Source organism: Marmota flaviventris, chromosome 17 (genome assembly GCF_047511675.1).
Source record: "Marmota flaviventris isolate mMarFla1 chromosome 17, mMarFla1.hap1, whole genome shotgun sequence".
Lineage (NCBI taxonomy): Eukaryota > Metazoa > Chordata > Mammalia > Rodentia > Sciuridae > Marmota > Marmota flaviventris.
This window is the reverse complement of record NC_092514.1, coordinates 27051425-27068242: the sequence shown is the minus strand read 5'-3', so window position 1 is coordinate 27068242 and position 16818 is coordinate 27051425. Positions and strand designations below refer to the sequence as shown.

General features: G+C 52.3%; 1 protein-coding gene and 1 non-coding gene across 11 annotated transcripts in view; one reads left to right on the top strand and one right to left on the bottom strand.

Annotated features, from left to right (window-relative positions):
• Positions 1–16818, bottom strand: part of Mink1 (misshapen like kinase 1) — a 51286-nt gene that overhangs the window by 916 nt on the left and 33552 nt on the right. Inside the window, exons 3-32 of one of the 10 annotated variants that reach the window (XM_027922595.2) lie at positions 16329–16385; positions 16116–16241; positions 14000–14110; positions 12065–12155; positions 11483–11613; positions 11138–11192; positions 10901–10979; positions 10478–10653; positions 9939–10008; positions 9361–9574; positions 7526–7642; positions 6519–6740; positions 6124–6297; positions 5545–5805; positions 5061–5146; positions 4818–4928; positions 4558–4676; positions 4224–4312; positions 3970–3993; positions 3676–3839; positions 3084–3189; positions 2865–3002; positions 2552–2660; positions 1815–1982; positions 1563–1706; positions 1215–1349; positions 950–1050; positions 718–867; positions 471–630; positions 240–379 (exon numbers count right to left, since the gene is read on the bottom strand). In XM_027922595.2, coding sequence (XP_027778396.1) covers positions 240–379; positions 471–630; positions 718–867; positions 950–1050; positions 1215–1349; positions 1563–1706; positions 1815–1982; positions 2552–2660; positions 2865–3002; positions 3084–3189; positions 3676–3839; positions 3970–3993; positions 4224–4312; positions 4558–4676; positions 4818–4928; positions 5061–5146; positions 5545–5805; positions 6124–6297; positions 6519–6740; positions 7526–7642; positions 9361–9574; positions 9939–10008; positions 10478–10653; positions 10901–10979; positions 11138–11192; positions 11483–11613; positions 12065–12155; positions 14000–14110; positions 16116–16241; positions 16329–16385 — 3828 coding nt within the window. Of the gene's footprint in view, positions 1–239; positions 380–470; positions 631–717; positions 868–949; positions 1051–1214; positions 1707–1814; positions 1983–2551; positions 2661–2864; positions 3003–3083; positions 3190–3675; positions 3840–3969; positions 3994–4223; positions 4313–4557; positions 4677–4817; positions 4929–5060; positions 5147–5544; positions 5806–6123; positions 6298–6518; positions 6741–7525; positions 7643–9360; positions 9575–9938; positions 10009–10477; positions 10654–10900; positions 10980–11137; positions 11193–11482; positions 11614–12064; positions 12156–13999; positions 14111–16115; positions 16242–16328; positions 16386–16818 lie in introns of those variants that run through there. The other 9 variants (XM_027922596.2, XM_027922600.2, XM_027922597.2 and 6 more) reach the window with 9 other exon arrangements.
• On the top strand, positions 3313–3385 carry Trnav-cac (transfer RNA valine (anticodon CAC)). Its single transcript has one exon. It is a non-coding gene; the product is annotated as a tRNA-Val (tRNA).

Sequence of the window (16818 nt, the reverse complement as noted above, 5' to 3'; positions counted from 1 at the left end):
GGAAGTAATAAACTGCAGAATGAGACTGGGGTGTCTCTTCCAGCCCCACAAAAGGCAGAGGTATGCTACTAGATCCCAGGGGAGGAGACATCAGAAAAGCTCTCAGAACCAAAGGGGAGGTAAGGCAGACGTTAGGCCTGCACACTGTTTCTAAAGGTCTCCTTTTAGGAAGACACCACAGCCATTCCCTCCCCAGATCTCTGCCCAGGGACCTTTAGATAAGAGAAAGAGCTTCCCACCTTGTCATTCCGCTCACACAAGAACTTGAGCCTCTGGGCCCGTTTGTGCATGAAGACCCCGTCCAGGTGGCCCGTCTCCACAGAACGGATCTCAATGGCTTTCTCACCCCAGCCCATTATCTGGTTGGAGCAGATGTAGGCTGTGGGGAGAAGGTGGAGGAGGGGCAGTGAGCAGGCTGCTCTCCTGTGCCACCTGAGGGGCAAGTGGCTTGGAGGGTGGTCATCACTCACCTACAGAGGTGGGCATCTCTCCCCACTGCAGCACCACATCCTTAATGATCCGCCCGTACGTGTTGACGTAGACACCCTCGTCCTCGTAGCACAGCAGCATCTCCATGCCATCAGTGTTGGGGAGGAAGATGATGGCATGGGGCGTGATCTGGCTCTGGATCTGAGGAGGAGAAGGGTGGGCTGTGTCCCCATGGTCTGGTGCCCAGACTGGGTGGTCCCACTGTCCCCACAGCCCCACCAAGCTCACATGCACAGGGATGTAGATGTCGTAGCTGTTCCCCGAGTCTACATCCACAGCATGGAAGCCGGCACTGGAGCCATAGATGACCTTGAGCCGCTGTCCTTCCTCTACTGTCAGGTCAACCAGCAGAGGACGGTGAGGGAGGTCAGCAAAGGACTGTGGAAGAGAGGAGGAATTAGGGGAACAGGTGGAGAAGCCAGACGGTGAAAGGGTGTCATGGGGCTGAGGCTGAGATTACCTTGAAGGCCATGAATTTGTGGTAGGGCTTGGGGGCCCAGGCGTACACCTCCACTGAACTCTTCAGGGCAATGACCAGGAACTTAATACGCTCATATTTCACTAGAGGCAGGAAAGACAGACAGATGCAGGAACTTCCTTTCTCAGCCCCCTCTGGGCCTGCCACCAAGCTGCCCCAAGCCCAGGACCACATGTCCAGCTTTCAGGCTCTCCCAGCATTTAGCCCAGGCTCTTTTTCTCCTTGGCCACTCTGTTAACATCCTTACCGACACGATAGTGCCCGCAGCCCTCCATGTCCCCCACAGTGGTCCAGCCCTGCTTCTTCTCCACTTCTGGGTCATTGTGCAGAATCTTGTTCCGGAGCCAGGACAGGTAATACACCCGTAGTTTGTTCCTTTTCCCTGAGGGGTGGACACACATACACACACACACACACACACACACACACTCCCATCCTCATTGGAGGTCCAGCTGCTGCCTCCCCACCATCCTGTCTGCAAACCACAAGTGTGGCCCCACCTTCTGGCTCCTGGACCAAGGTTGCCCTCCTCCCCAGGCTGAAGATGGTGACAAAGCCGAGGAGCTGAGCCCCTCCCCCCACTCCACATACATACCTGAGATGGTGATGAGCAAGTTGAGCCCTTCCAGTACGTCCATTTGCTGGAAGCGTCGCCGCCCAATGAGCCCATACACCTTGCCCTGCCCGCTTCGATCCAGCAACATCAACCCATTCTCTGTGCCCACCAACAGGTTGACCCCTGCAACAGGAGCCCTCAGGCAGGTCAGAAGCAGAGCCAGGACCCTCACCTGACTGTGAGCACAGGACCTGTGTTAGACCCCTCTTCAGCCTTCTTGGCCTGGCTTACCCCAAAGGGCTGCACAGAGGATCTCAGAATTGAATCGTTTCTTGTACTTGCGAATCTCGGGAGTTTCACTGTGAGCCCGGGTGTTGGTGGGGTTCACATTGACCACAGAGCCCTTCCTCACGTCGTACTGTAGCTGATCTAGCCGACCTCCTTCTCCACCTACTAGGGCTGCCAGGAAGAAGAGGGAGGGTAGGCTGCAGCCCTCTCACCTATCTCTTTATCTCCAACCCCCTACACATGGCCTTGGTACCTCAGAATATTCAGAAGGGAAGGGAAAGACTGTTGAACAAGGAGGTGCAAGGAAGAGGTACAAGGTCAAAAGACTTGGTTCAAGGGCTGGGGTTGTGGCTCAGTGGCAGAGCACTTGCCTAGCATGAGTGAGGTACTGGGTTCGATTCTCAGCACCACATGAAAATAAACAAATAAAGGCATTCTGTCCGTCTACAACTACCAAAATAAATTAAAAAGAAAAAAAGGGGGAAAAAAAGGCTTGGTTCAAATCCTAATTGTCATTTATCCATTTTGTACTTCTGCCCAGGTCCCTTGGCCACCATTCTGAGCATGTGCCTCCTCTGTCAAGGGGTCTCAGAAGTCTCCCTGCCTCTGTGCCAGAGAAGGAGTTGAGGCCCAAAGGAGAGTTCCTGCCTGTACTCTGTAAAGCCACATCCTCAGGGACACCTGCATTCCCCTCCAGGCCACCTCTGGGGCCCGCCCCATGGCAGATTTCCTTTCCTCACCTGTGATAGGAATGGTGTCCCCACTGCCTCCTGGCTGGTAGATCCCTAGGTCCACAAACATGGTGAAGGAGCTCTTGCCAGGGGCCTTTACTAGTCCACGAGACTGGTACTGTTTGGGGGCAGTGGTAGTAGTTAGTCAAACAAATAAGACCCCAGCCTGTGGCCCTGCCCCTCTCGTTCCCAGGCCTCAGGTCCTCACTGAGAATCTCACAGTGTCCAGCCCCATCTACCCCTCTTACCACAGTGCCCCAGCCCCCCAGCTCTCCTGCCATTGCAGGGTTCTTACCCCATGGGCCTGTTCCAGCCCACTTACATCACTGCCCCCATCCTTGGAGGGGGGGCTTTGACCTTTGCTGTTCTCGGTTGGCGAGTGGCTGGGCTGAACCACATCTGGAAGGTTTGTGTAGCCATTGCTGTCAGCATGCAGCAGGCTTCGCTCCTCTTCGGGAGTCTGCAGAACAGAGGAAAAGTTTGGTCCTGGGACAGAAGAGGGTACGCCACAGGCATGGGGAAGGGCGGGAGGCCCACTCACACGCTGAACCACCATGGTGCCACCCCCATATGGGGGCTGAGTCCCGGCTATCTCCTCGACGTCATGAACCACCATGGTGCTGACACTGTCTGTGTCTCCATCGCTGCTGTGGGAGAGAGGAAGGTGGCCCTCCAAATCCTGCCTGCCACACACAAGTGCCACAGGAAGCAGAGGCGAGCCAAAGACTCAGGCTTCCAGTTTCTCTTCAAAACATGACCTGTTCTGGGCTGGGGATATAGCTCAGTTGGTAGAGTGCTTGCCTCACATGCACAAGGCCCTGGGTTCAATCCCCAGCACCACCAAAACAAAACAAAAAACCCACGACCTGCTCAGCCTTTACTAAGCAATCAGGCGCTCCCTGCATGGTACTCAGGGCAGATGGGTGCAGAGGTACCTAGAAAGTCCCACCCACAATGGACAGCACAGTGGACGAGCAGAAACCCAGAACCTCCACCCGATGCTCCAGAATGGGGACCACTCGCCCTCAGGCCTGTTCACAGCCCCACCTCTCCTCCCCACCTATCATTATGGTCGAGGTCCCTCTTCTCCCCTTTCTCTGACATGGGACACCTCTCCCCAGGACACGCCATACCGGCCTCCAGGGGTGTCTCTGCTCCCCTCTGATGGTTCGCCATCGCCTTCTTCCTCATCATCTTCGCTGCTCTCCACCTCCTCACTGGATGATGAATAGTCCATGGCTTTCTTGGGAGGCCGCGGGGCCTCATCCAAGGTTCGCTCTTTGAGTAACACAAAATCCTGCAGGGGAGGAGAGGCGTGAGAGGAGGATGGAGGACACAGAGGGGCCGGGGCAGAGGAGGTACAAAGGGTACCAGTGCAGACCAGGGCAGGAAGCAGGAGAGGGCTCCCACAGTGGCCCCTCACTAACCTCACCAATCGCTCGCTTATAGCTCTGGGAGGGGCCGCAGGGGAAGAAAGGCAGCCAGGAAGAGGCAGGAGAGAGGGTTAAGAGAGGTTAGTGATGTGGACATGCCATCTATGACCCCCACAGTCCTTCCTCTCATGTGCATTAGTGAAGGCCCCCTGACACCCAGCCCCTGGGGCTCTGGAGGCTCCTCCACATCCTGCCCCTAAGCCCCGTTCAGGGTAAAGCAGGGCCACGCCTGCCACCAGATGACTCACTGCGGGCCGGCCTGGCCGTGAGCGGTGGTCATCAGGCTTGGCTTTGTTCCCAGGGGAGAGCACTGGGGAGCTGTCCAGTTTGGTGGAGGCTGGACACAGCAGGGTGAGAGAAGAGTGGTCACTGACACCTGGACAGGGATGGCCTCAAGCCTATACCCTTGGCTGATCCCTTGGCCCTGAGCCCAGAGCTCAGTAACATGTTCCATGTCCATCCAGGTCCCCCACACCCTGTGGGTGTTCTAGTTCACAAAGGCAGGCCTGTGGTGATCAGGCTGTCCAGGCCCAGGGCAGGCCATCGGGCCCAGAGCAGGCCAGTGGGCCTGGGCTCACGTACCTCCCACTCGGTTTCGGTTTCGCTCCAGCGAGCCGGCCTGGGGGAGGTGCCCATGAGAGGCAGGGAGGACGCTGTCTGAACGCTCCCAGCCTGGGTCACTCCTCCTGAGGTCAGGGTTACTGTGAAGGGGTAGAGTGAGGGTGAGGGAGATAGGGGCTCCCCTCTGGGGTGTCAAGCTGCACTGCAGAGGGAACCATCACCAGAGGGAAGCAGGTGGCAGAAGTGAGAGGTGGGAGTGAGTGGAGGGACAACTCCATTACCTAGAGGCGTTGGGCGGGCCAGGGGGCTGAGCAGGGGGCCCTGGAGGCTTGGGGGTGCCCCGCTCTGCCCGCCTTTGCAGATAGATTTGCCAGGCGGAGTTGCTGCGAGGTCTGTGGAGGGAGCACAGGGTGCCGGGGCAAAGGGACTGAGGTGACTGGGTCAGGGCTTGCCCACCCCTAAGTGGGTAACTTGGTAAAGTCCCCTATTCCCTAGGCTGCCACCTGACTCCACCCAGATGTTACCTGGCACGGACAGCTTGAGCTGGCCGGGACCCTCCGGCCCCACTGGTGTTAAGGGCAGTGGCAATAGATGAGGTCCTCTGAGGCACCTGGAAAGGAGAGAGCACGGTCAGCACACCCCGTGCCAGCCCTGCCCGGGCACTCGGAACACAAGACACCTCCGCAGCCCTGAGGTGTGGTCCCTAGCTTTTTTGGGAGTTAGTAAGTCCTGGTTATGAAGCCGGGAGACGGCAGAGCTGGGATTCTCACTCAGAAGGCTGCCCCAGTGCTTGAAGCACCCTGGTGCTTCCCCCCCCCCCCCCCCATTCAGCACAAGGAGTTACATGACCCAGCCTTGTGCCTTCAGTCTGGCCAGTTCACCCCGCAGGGCATGGGCCTTTCCCACTCGAAATTCTCTTTCCATCTTGCGTGCCCATCTGTTCTCCTTTCTTTCTTTCCTGTCACTATTTCTCTGCTTTTTCCTGGACCCCCACAGGGCTGTCCTTACCTTGGGTGGGGCCTCATTATCTGGCCGGACCCAGGAGGGGGGGTTCGGGCTGGGTCCAGGCCCTTCGGAGGTGGGGTCTGAATTCTGGCGAATGACAGCTCCGCGGGCACTGGGCGTGGCAGTTGGTGTAGGGACTGCTGGGTCAGGGTCGTGGGAGGCTGGGAAGGCAGCCAGGTTTCGGGTGGGCTGGTCCTGCAGGGACTGGGATCGGGGTACAGGTGCTGCATATGGCTTCAGTGGGACCCGGTGTGCCACCAGGCTCTGCAGGGAGAGACCAGGAGGGTGGGCTGCCTGCTCTGTGGCACATCCCCACCTGCCAGTTGGGGTCTGGGCTGAGAAGAGGCATTACTTGCCCCCGTGTCAAAGGGCACAGGTTTCCTGGAGCCCAAGAACAGATAGAAACACATCCAAGCTCATAGCAGCAAGCAGGCGATGGACTGTCTGTGCCCATGTGGCATTTGCTCTCTGATCCTAGGACTCCAGTGAATGTATGTATGGACGTGGACACATGTACTCAGAGTATGACTACCTGTGTGTGTGTGTGTGTGTGTGTGTTATGACAGGAATGGGGAGACTCACCTTGTGCGGTCCCTCCTGGGGCTCCACCGGCCTCTGCATAGGAGGAGTTTGGGAAAGGGGTCCTGGAGGGCCAGGAGAGGCCTGGGGGGTTGGGGGCTCTGGCCCTGTGCTGCTTGGCTTCGTCTTGGCCAAGGGAGAGTTCTGCTGCTTGTTCATCCTTGTTCTCTCTTCCACCTATGATACAAAGGGCTGTCAAGCAGGCCAACTCTTACCTTCCTGGTCTCAAAATGTAGATCCCCACCTGCTCTAACAGCCCCAGTCTTACAGCCTGTGTTGGTGCTCCCTTCCCCTAATCAAAGCCCACTATTGGGGAACAACTGCTTTTTGCACTCTCCAGGGCTGGAACAGTGGGTCTGATGGACGGAATCTCAGGAGGCAAAGAAGACAGTGAGTACCTCTCGGGCCCAGGCTGGCTTATCAGCGGGATTAATGCCTCGACCATAATGATACAGAGGCTTCCTGTCCCCAGGCAGGATCTGCTGCTGCTGCTGCTTCTGAAGCTGCTGCTGCTGCTGCTGCTGCTGCTGCAGAGACTTGAGGTAGGCATGCTCCTGCTGCAGCTGCCTCTGGAGCCGTTCTGATTGCCTCTGCTCCTCCAGCTGCTTCCGCTTGTATTCCTGGGCCCAAGGGTAGGGAAAGAGGGCTCAGCAGGGTGTGACCATGGAAATTAGAGCAGGCGTGCCCTTTCTTTCCTCCAACTGCCTAGACAAGAGCTGCTTTCCTGTGATGTCTTGGGTGAGTCCTTTCCCCTGAAGTGTTCCCATCCCAGTCCATCAAAGCAGCTCTGGATGGCATCTTCCCAAAGGACGCCAAGGGACCCCATTACCAGCAGTAGGGCCTGTTCCTGGAGCAGCTGTTGCTGAAGGATCTCGAGCTGTCGCTGCTCCTCCTCTAGCCTGTGACGAATATATTCCTGGGGGGCGGGGGTGGGGGCACAGGGCAGGGAAAGAGGGAGAGGCAGCAGAGGAGGGGCAGCAGCGGGCGGCGAAGGGAGCGATCAGCAGGGTGAGGATGAGGAGGAGCAGGGAAGATGAGCCCCAGGGTGGGGGTGGGGGTGATGCAGCACAGATGGGAAGAAGAGGGCACAGGGAATGAGGAGGAAGCGGGTGGGGGCCATGAGGGAAGGTGCAGGGGAGGAGTCAGGGATGGTCAGAGAGATGGGGAATGAAGGCACAGAGACAGGAGGAGGGCAGGGAGCCAGGGTTGGGGGTTGAAGGGTGGGAGAAAACAGAGAGAAAGAGTGAAGCTAGAAAAGATAGGGGAATCTAGGGGTAGGGGAGCCAAGGGGGAAGGGCACAAGGGAGCAGGGGAGGCAGGCAGCAGGAGCAGGGGGAGGGTGGACGGGGAGGACGGGGCAGGTGGAGAGGGAGGCGGGTGTGTAGTGTGCGCTGGCGGCCCGTACCTGCTCCCGCTCTGCCTGCCGCCGCTCCTCCTCCCTCCGCAGGGCCTGCATGTCCTCCAATCTCCGCTGCTGCTCCTTCTCCTGCAGCTTCCGCTGTTCTCGCTCCCGCCGCTGTTGCTGTGAACCAAAGACAAAGTGGTCTTTGGACCATGCCAGATGTTAAGACAGTCCAGCCCAGAAAGGGGGCCCTCCATGAACAGGAGCAGGTCTTCTTGCTTGCTAGGGGTGGTGGAGAGGACAGCTTTAACATGTTTCTGCAAATATACCTGCCCCTGTGCCAGAGGCTGCAAGGGCTTGGCTTGGGGGAAAATGGTTTGTTTAAGGTAGCTGTGAGCAGGGGACCAGAGGCTAAGAGCTGATTGTGTTCTTGGGGGGGCCTGAATTGGATGACACCTTCCTCTAACCATTACTCCACACAACAACAAACAAAACCAAGGCTCATCTGCAATAACCTCAGCGCCCCCAACTCCTGGACTCAAAGCAACCTTTGCCCAGAGGTCCAAATACAATGAGTGCAAGTGACACACTTTGGCCACCAGAGGGCACCAGGTAGCCACACACAGAAAAGCAACCTTTGGATTTAAGAAACTGCCTTGACTAATCCATAGTCCCAGGTTGCCTGTGACTTTCAGAATCTTCCTGACCAATGATTCTGGGCTCCCCAAAACAAGAAAAAGTCAAGCTCAGTCCCAGGGGCCCTTACACAAGAAGGAACTTGTGCTTGTTCTACAATGAGTTGCTGGCAGCCTTCTCCAGGAGATAACAACTTGTTACCCCAGATTCTATTTCAGGCTATCCAGCACTACATGTATTAAAAAACTGACAAGAGTCTTAGCAGCCTTTCTTACAGATTATTTTTTGTTCTGCAGAGCCTACATGAGAGAGTAATAGGTGGTGTGGATGCTATACAAGTTCCTTGCCTCCTATTTTTGTTAAGCCCAGCTATGAACTTTGAAATTAGGTAATAATTCAACAAAAGATACATTCATTTAAGGCATTTAAAAAAAACAATCTATATTTTCTGTACCCCTGCAAAATAAGTAATTTAAACCTGTATGTATATGCAAATATATTATAATTGGTTGAAAAGAGAGAAAACTACACTTATTTAAAAATAAGATTCTGGTGGCACACACTTGTAATCACAGTGGCTTGGGATACTGAGGCAGGAGAATTGTGTTTTTTTTTTTAATATATACTTTTTAGTTGTCAATGGACTTTTATTTTATTATATATGGTGCTAAGGATCAAACCCAGTGCCTCACACATGCTAGGCAAGTGCTCTACCACTGAACCACAGGATTGTGAGTTTAAACCCAACCTCAGCAATTTAGCTAGGACCCATATAGCTCAATGGTAAAGTACCCCGGGGTTTAATCCAAGCCAAAATGACCAAAAATAAAAGGAGACTTTGAAGGGGTCCTTTTCCTGTTCCGAGCAGATCAGCAGCACATCTGATAGTAAGATGACCACAGGTGCACTCAAGTACACAGATCCCTCTCCCTGAGCCTGGCAGCTCATGGAACCAGATACATCCAGAGTAGAGGTTTATAGCAGAAATCAAGAGAGGAGCAGTCTTGTCCTAGGGAATCGCAATGACCTTTCAGAAACTGGCTGTTCTCTGAAGGGTGCTGACAGTATAACCACATAGGACTGAGGGGACGGGGGACAGTGGATGGGGACCCAGGCCTGGAAACTGAGTTTCTAATAACAGAGGATAGAGCTTTTGTAGAAAAGTCTTAAAGAAGTGGGGTTGGGACGACCCAGCTCACTCCTTGTTCTTCCTGCTGCCTTAATGGAACCATGGTTGGGACCAGGGCAGAGGTCGGCCCTACCTCCTCAACCCGCCGCCGCTCCTCCTTTTGCTCCTCTATTCGACGCTGCCGCTGGTGTAGCAAGTGTTTGATGTGTGCCTCAGGGTCTCGTTGTTGCTGCTGCTGCAGCTGCTGCTGCTGTTGCTTTAAAGCCTCGGAGTTGCTCTTATTCTCCTGCTGGAGTCGGAGGAATTCCCTGCGTAGCGTGGACTCCCCAGGCACATTCATGATGGAGCTGGGTCAGTGTCACAAAAGAGTGCTGGGTCAGGACATGCTAGGTCCCCCCTCATCCCTGGGGTGCCTGTCTGAGTGGGTGCTTTAACTGCTAGAGTCTGCCTCTGGCCACTTCCAGGGGGGCCAGGAGATAGGTCTTTAATATTCTGGCTGGTACCCGCTGCATCCCTGAATAACGTCCCTCCTCACCACTGGCTCATGCGTTCATTTGATCTCTTTCTGGCACTCAGGGAATTGGTATATATAGGCATCTACCCTTTTAATGTCACCGCCACCAGATTTAGAGTCCTCAAAGCCAGGACCATTTTTGTCCCCTCAGCTAATACAGGATGGCCCCAATTCTTCCCTCTACCTGCCAAACCCACCTTGGCTCTCCTTCCTCTCCATGACTGTCATCTTCTTCTTCACTGCCGCTGTACTCATATTCTGTCTCCTCTGCAGGGGGAGATCACCGCTGTTTCTTCATCCAGTGCCCCATATCCCACCCTGGGCTAGGGAAACCTTAGACAGGGATAACTAGTAAAGGTCTGTCAGATAACCAGCATGAGGGTCCATCTGCCTCCCCAGAGCAGTGGGGAGGCAGGGGTCTCAGGTGTGGGCCAGGACAGAGATGGGGGCACGACCCCACAGGAGGGGGCATGGGGCAGATGTGCACATGCACTGACACATGCGTGTGCTCAGTGTGAGATCTGCCAGGATGTGAAAGGGTGATCCTCATTTGGAAGGCTGACTCAGATCAAGTGGTTAAAAACCCATCTGGGGCTGAAAGTTTGAGAAAGGAGATCTTGGAGGAGAGCTGAGACCTGGGAGGTGCGTATGAAGCGGAGCCTCAAGGAGTCAGGGCTGAAGGGAGTGGGGGCTGAGGTATCTCCTAAGACCCACCACCTCCTACCTGCCCACTGACCTTTCTCACCCCGCTTCTTCCGGGACCGGTCAATGTGGTCCTTGAGCTGGATGCGGACCTGCCGCTCCGTGGGCTGGTCACGGATGAAGGGAAACTTGAGCAGCTGTTCCGTTGGCGGGCGGCTCAGATAAGTCTTGATGAGACAGGTGTCAATGAAGTCAATGAACTTCTTAGACCTGGAAACAGTGGTGGCTCACACTGGGGGGCCTCCCTTGGAAGGGGAGGGTTGCAGGAGGAAGAGGGTGGACCACTTGCCCCAAAGCCACCATGACTTTCCTCCTGGCAGCTCCACTTCCCAATCCATCACCACCCACCACCCATACCTCTTCCACGGGGCAGATCACATACACAGGAGAGTATTAGGGTGGGGGTCACCCTGCCCAGAGACCTCTTTTTTCAGACCCCAAGCCCTCAGAGACCTACCATTTCTTGGACTTGAGCCTGGGTGGAGGGTTCCGAGGGATAAGGAAGAGGGCTCTCATTGGATGCATGTCACACAGAGCTGGGACAAGAAGAGACACCATCAATCCCTTCTCCACACTGAGGGCCCAAAGGACCTCTCTCCTCAACATGACCTCCCAGGACTACCTCCTCCTTATAGCCACTCTCTGGGCCCCCTCCCTTCTTTCCCATCCTACCCAGGACAGACTCAGCACTTACGGGGGGCTCCCTCTGCCATCTCGATGGCTGTAATTCCTAGAGACCAAATGTCACTCTAAGGAGGGGAGAGAGGAAGGGACAGGTGAATATTCCTGACAATTCTGCCCAGTAACCTCTCTCTGCCCATCATCTCCAGCCCCTTTAGGATCCCTTCCTGAGGCCCCTGTCCTCCAAATGATCCATCTATCCTTTCCTTGCCGTAAAACGTTCTTTACTAGGAACATGTCACCACATTTTCACTTTTTCCCCCCACTCTGTTCATGCACCCAAACTTTCAACCTCCCCATCCTCCCCATCTCACTTCCTTTCCCTGTGGGCCCCATGTTCTACCTTCCCACGTCATACCCTGTAATCGTAGGTGGCATCAGGATTCTCATCACAGGCGATAACCTCAGGGGCCATCCAGTATGGGGTCCCAATGAAAGTGTTCCGCCTGCCCACAGTGCGGTCCAGCTGAGCACTCACCCCAAAATCCACTGTGAGATGGGAGAAGGGGATGTCAGCACAGGGAGTCCCCTTCTGCTCCCTTGACTCAGGTCCCATGTGCACAGCAGCTGAGGCAGCTGAGGCCCTGGCCCCATCTCTAAGAGTGCTTAGAAACCCTCAGCACTCCCCCATCAATGTCCTGGAGAACTTGACAAGCCTTCCTATATCCTGGGGATCAAGGGACAGCATCCCAGGCAGTAAGGGTCATGATACCCCATCTCCCTCTGACAGATGCACAGTACTGGGAGCCCAATAGATGGCAGGTGAGAAGCTTCTCAAGTGCTTTTCATCAGAAGGGAGGAGGCAGGCATCCCAAGGCAGAAGACAGGAAGGGAAGAAGTAGACCTCCTTAGGATACAGGCATTAGACCTGAGACACCAAAGGAAAAAGGGGGCCCCCATTCTCTGCCCAGTAGGAGGGCCTCGCAGTGAATCAGCGTACCTAGCTTGACCTCAGCATTCTCTGTCAGCAGCACATTCTGCCCTTTGATGTCTCGATGGATCACCTTGTGGGCATGGAGATGGGCCAGACCCTGGGACAGCAGAGTGGAGAAAATCAGCCATGGTGTTGGAGGGTGTGAGAAAGAACAAGGAGGGGAGCAGAAGTGATCCATCTAGACAGAGGTGGGCTAAAGGTGCAGACCTTCCCCACCCGGGCCCCAGATATAAACTGAACTGTCCTGGGAGAAGCGTCCTCAAATTGGTGGCTCCCTCCCCATGAGGCCCTAGCAGCTGCAGTGTTACAAGAGGAGAAGTGGCAGAGCTTGGAGCATCTCCTTCAACACCCTGAGAGCTCTCAAAGTTGGGACCCTGTCTCCACCCCCATGCTCCTTAGAGTGGGCAGTTCTCTCTCCCCAGTGTGGGGAGGTTATATGCCCATGGAGAAGCTCTGGTAGGGTGACATGGGGAGGGGAGGGAGCCTTGAGCTTGGTGAAGGCGATCCCCCACTCACTGTCTTGACAGGGTCACAGTGAGAAAAAGTGTTGGCAAAGCCGCTCTCCCACTGTCTTGACAGGGTCACAGTGAGGATGAATGCTGGCAAAGCCACGCTGGTTGGTGGGAAACCGAAACCATGAGACCCTTTTTTATGTAATTGGGACTTTTCACTTTCATGCTTATATTTCCGACAGGAGGCATGAGTATGTTAAATGCCAAACAAATTAAATTTCAGATGGCTAGAACATAACAGGTAGTTCATGCCTTGAAGGGCTGCTCTACTACTCCTCAGCATATCAAGGACAAAGTAGAAGGCGGTTCTTCTATCTCAGCACATTATGGACAAACCTGATAACGGACAATAATCATCCTTTGAAAGGTCATGAGAATTTTAGGCACCACATTGATTATATCAACTAGAACCCAAGCCCATATTTCCGGTCTCTTAGAAAACCTAATCAGTATGCTTATTTCACAAAGTTCACCACATGCCGTTTCATTTTTGTTTAAGGAAAGTTATATTATACACTTAGGAAAGTTAAAACATATAAAGATATATTCTTCTCTTTTTATAAATCCTTTCTTACTTTACATAGGGATATATGATGAGCATAGTTAATATTGGTGAAAAGTGGATTGATGTTTAGAACTTACTTTCTATTGAGAAAGATTATAAAGATATGAGAACTAGTGCACCTTGACTGAGAAACAAAGAAACTCTTTGAGAAAGCAGCTCAACCAGTTTTATGAGAATAAATTTAGGAATTAATTAAAACAGCTTTATAAGACACAGTTTTAGAATAATGTTAGAAATATTATTTTATTTAGATTCTTAAGTTTAGAAATTCTTAAGTTTTTAGTTGTATAGGTTTCTGATATGTTTTAAGAATGATTCATAAACTTTAGGATATTTTAAATATAAGATTTAAAGGGACTTTTTTAGATGGGAATTTTAGATTAGAAATAAAGTACAAGTGTACTTTAGGTTAATGATTGGTTAGGAGACTTAGAGTCTGGTTACGTAGTTTGGCATTAGTTAATAAGAAAATAGCATATCTTGGGAAAAATAGTAAATCTTGGGAAAATCTGAAAAATGTAAATTAGTGACGTATTTTATTAATGATTCTGTACTTTTAATAATTATATAACTGAAGGACATATCCTGGAAAAATGTAAATTAATGTTACATTTTTTGTACCCCCAATCATGGTTAAGGAAATGTCATGTCTTGGCAAAGTTTTAAATTATATAATCAATGACGTATTTTGAATCTATAATGATGAGAAAAATTGTAATAAAAGATGACCCAGAGAAAGCTGCATTAGCTCTCTCTCTGGAGATTGCTCAAATGGAACGACTCCTGTCTCATCTTTTCGCCGACGCCACTCATCCTTCAGGACTCCCTGGACCCCGCTAGGGCAGGACCCCGGCATGAGCTCACCCTGAGAATCTCCCTGCAGATGTAGGCGATACAGTCCTCCTTCAGGGCGTTCCCTTTTGTGTTCTTTACCAGGTCAGTCACTGAACCAGCACCACAGAACTCCATCACCAGCTATGTTCCAGGAAGGTACCAGAAGGGAAAGTATTCATCAAGCAAGGCCTCTGCCCCCTGCCAGACCCCTGGAGGAGGACCAGAGACCTTGGACCAGAACTGATCTAGGTCAGACAGCAGGAACTGCCTGACCCCTAAGAGGCACAGGACATCCTGAGATCAAGAGAGAAAGAACAAGAACACAGCTAGGAAAGAACTAGCAGGTGCATTTTCCTTGGGGAAGGGCCCAGTGCTTTCATCAGATTCTCACTGAGATCCCCAGATCCAAGTGGTTATGAACTAATGCTCTGTCTGCTGGGTACAGTGGTAGACACTTGTGAAGTCAGCAACTTGGGAGACCAAAGCAGGAGGATTGCAAATTTGAGGTCAGCCTCAGCAACTTAAGGAGGCCCTGTTCAAAATAAAAAATTAAGCCAGCACAAGCCGGGTGCGGTGGCGCACACCTGTAATCCCAGCAGCTCAGGAGGCTGAGGTAGGAGGATCTCAAGTTCAAAGCCAGCTTCAGCAAAAAAGAGGTGCTAAGCAACTCAGTGAGAGCCTGTCTCTAAATAAATATAAAAATTGGACTGGGGATGTGGGTCATTGGTTGAGTGCCCCTTAGTTCAATCCCCAGTATACTCCATCCCCACCGAAAAAAAAAAAGAAAAAAAATTAAGCCGGCAGAGATGTGCATATCTGAAATCCCAGCAGCTTGGGAGGATAAGACAGGAGGATTATGAGTTCAAAGCCAGCCTGAGGGGCTGAGGCCATAGCTCAGTGGTAGAGTGCCTGCTTCACATGTGTGAGGCCCTGGTTCAATCCTCAGCACCACATAAAAATAAATAAATAAAGATATTGCATCCCATCTACAACTAAAAAAAATAAGATAAAATAAAAAGCCAGCCTGAGCAACTTTGTGAGGCCCTAAGCAACTTAGTAAAGCCCTGTTTCAAATTAAAAAAAATATTTTATTTGGGGATGTAGCTCAATGGTTAAGAGCTTTTGGGTTCAATCCCTAGTACAAAAATAAATAAATAAACTAAAAGGGCTGGGATGTAGCTCAGTTATAGAGTACCCTTGGGTTTAATCCCCAGTACTGCAAAGAAAAAAAATGGATGGGACATGTACATTTGCTATTAATTTGAAATAATTTGCTTGTGTCCTGAGTTTGGGCCCGTACCTGGGGCAGGGGAACACAGCGGTAAGAGACAGTGCCTAGTATGTCCAGAAGAGGGCGCCCAGCCACTAGATCATTGAGGCAATTATCTGCCACTACACACACATCTGGCAGGTTAACCCGTTTCTCACCTTTGTGTGTATGAATCTGTATGTCTTCAAAAAGCCTTAGAGCCTTTAAGGCCAGGACTATGGCTCATGCCCATCTATGCAGGGTATATAGAAAGTGCTTACTAAGTACTCGCCTGACTGACTGCTGGGAGGGGAGGCCTGGCATGAGCTCCAAAACTCCCAAAAGCCATTGCGATACTGCCTGCTGCTCTCCCCTCAGGGCTGGGTGCAGCACCACAAAGGGTGAGGCTAAGAGAATCCCATTGGCACCAGTGTTCAGGCAAGGGAGGGGAATGACTCTTAAGAATGTTCTGGGCCAGGAGGATCCTGGGCAGGCTTTGGTCAAATAATCATCCCAAAAGGCAGTACACTGCTGGGAGGGGTTTAGATCATGTCATTTCTGATAGACATTTTGGTTTTGTGGGTCTCCCTGGAGCTGTGCTTACAGGCAGGAAAACTGATGGACTAAGTGCCCCTCGTCTCTTCTAGCCCTTACCAAGATTTTACTGCCCGTCAGACTGCTCGGGGCAAAAATAGGGGCAAATACCACGCTGAGCTGTGCTGGACGGAGGGTCCATGTGAATCATGAGGTCCCTCTGGATCAAGAGACAAAAAAGGCTGTGTATACTGAAGGGAGGGTTGGCAGGCAGAGATGCTGGGCACTGACCCTGATTTCCACATAGGCAGCCTAGAGGGAGGCAGGGAAGTATGAAAGGAGCAGCCAGAAAGCATTTCTCACCCAGAGCTGGTCATCATTCCCAGGTGGGCTCTTCTTGATGAAGGCTCCATAGTAGGTGGCAATGTTGCGATGGTGAGAATACTTCTTCAACATGTTGATTTCCTGTTTGATCTCTTCCTCTTCGTCCTAGGTGAACATGAGGAAGTGAGTCTGCTGACCACTCTATCCCTCCACTGATGCCCAGCCTGCCCTCTGCCCTGTTCTACTCCCTACCTCTGTGACATCCATGACCTTGATGGCAGCCAGCTGCCCAGTCTTGACATGCCGACCCTGCAGGACAGAGAGGAGAGCATGGCGGGATCTGGGTCTATACTCAGAGAACAGACCAACAGAGAAGGCTTGATTCTGGGAGAGGCTTTATCTTTTAGCTTAATTCTAGTCTTACAATGTGCCCCTCACTGTGACCAGATGCCTCAGTGTACATGTTGGTCACAGATAAGCTAGGTGTGGTGGCACATGCCTGTAATCCCAGCAATTTGGGAGACTGAGACAGGAGAATCAAGTTTGCGGCCAGCCTCAGCAACTTACTGAGACCGTCAGCAATTAGGAAGATAATGTCTCAGAAATAAATAAACAAACAAACAAATAAATAGGACTGGAATGTGGCTTAGTGGTAAAGTACCCTGGGTTCAATTCCCAGTACCAAAAAAGCAAAAAACAAACTAAAAAATCATGTTGGTCACAGACAATAGAGGGAGAAAGC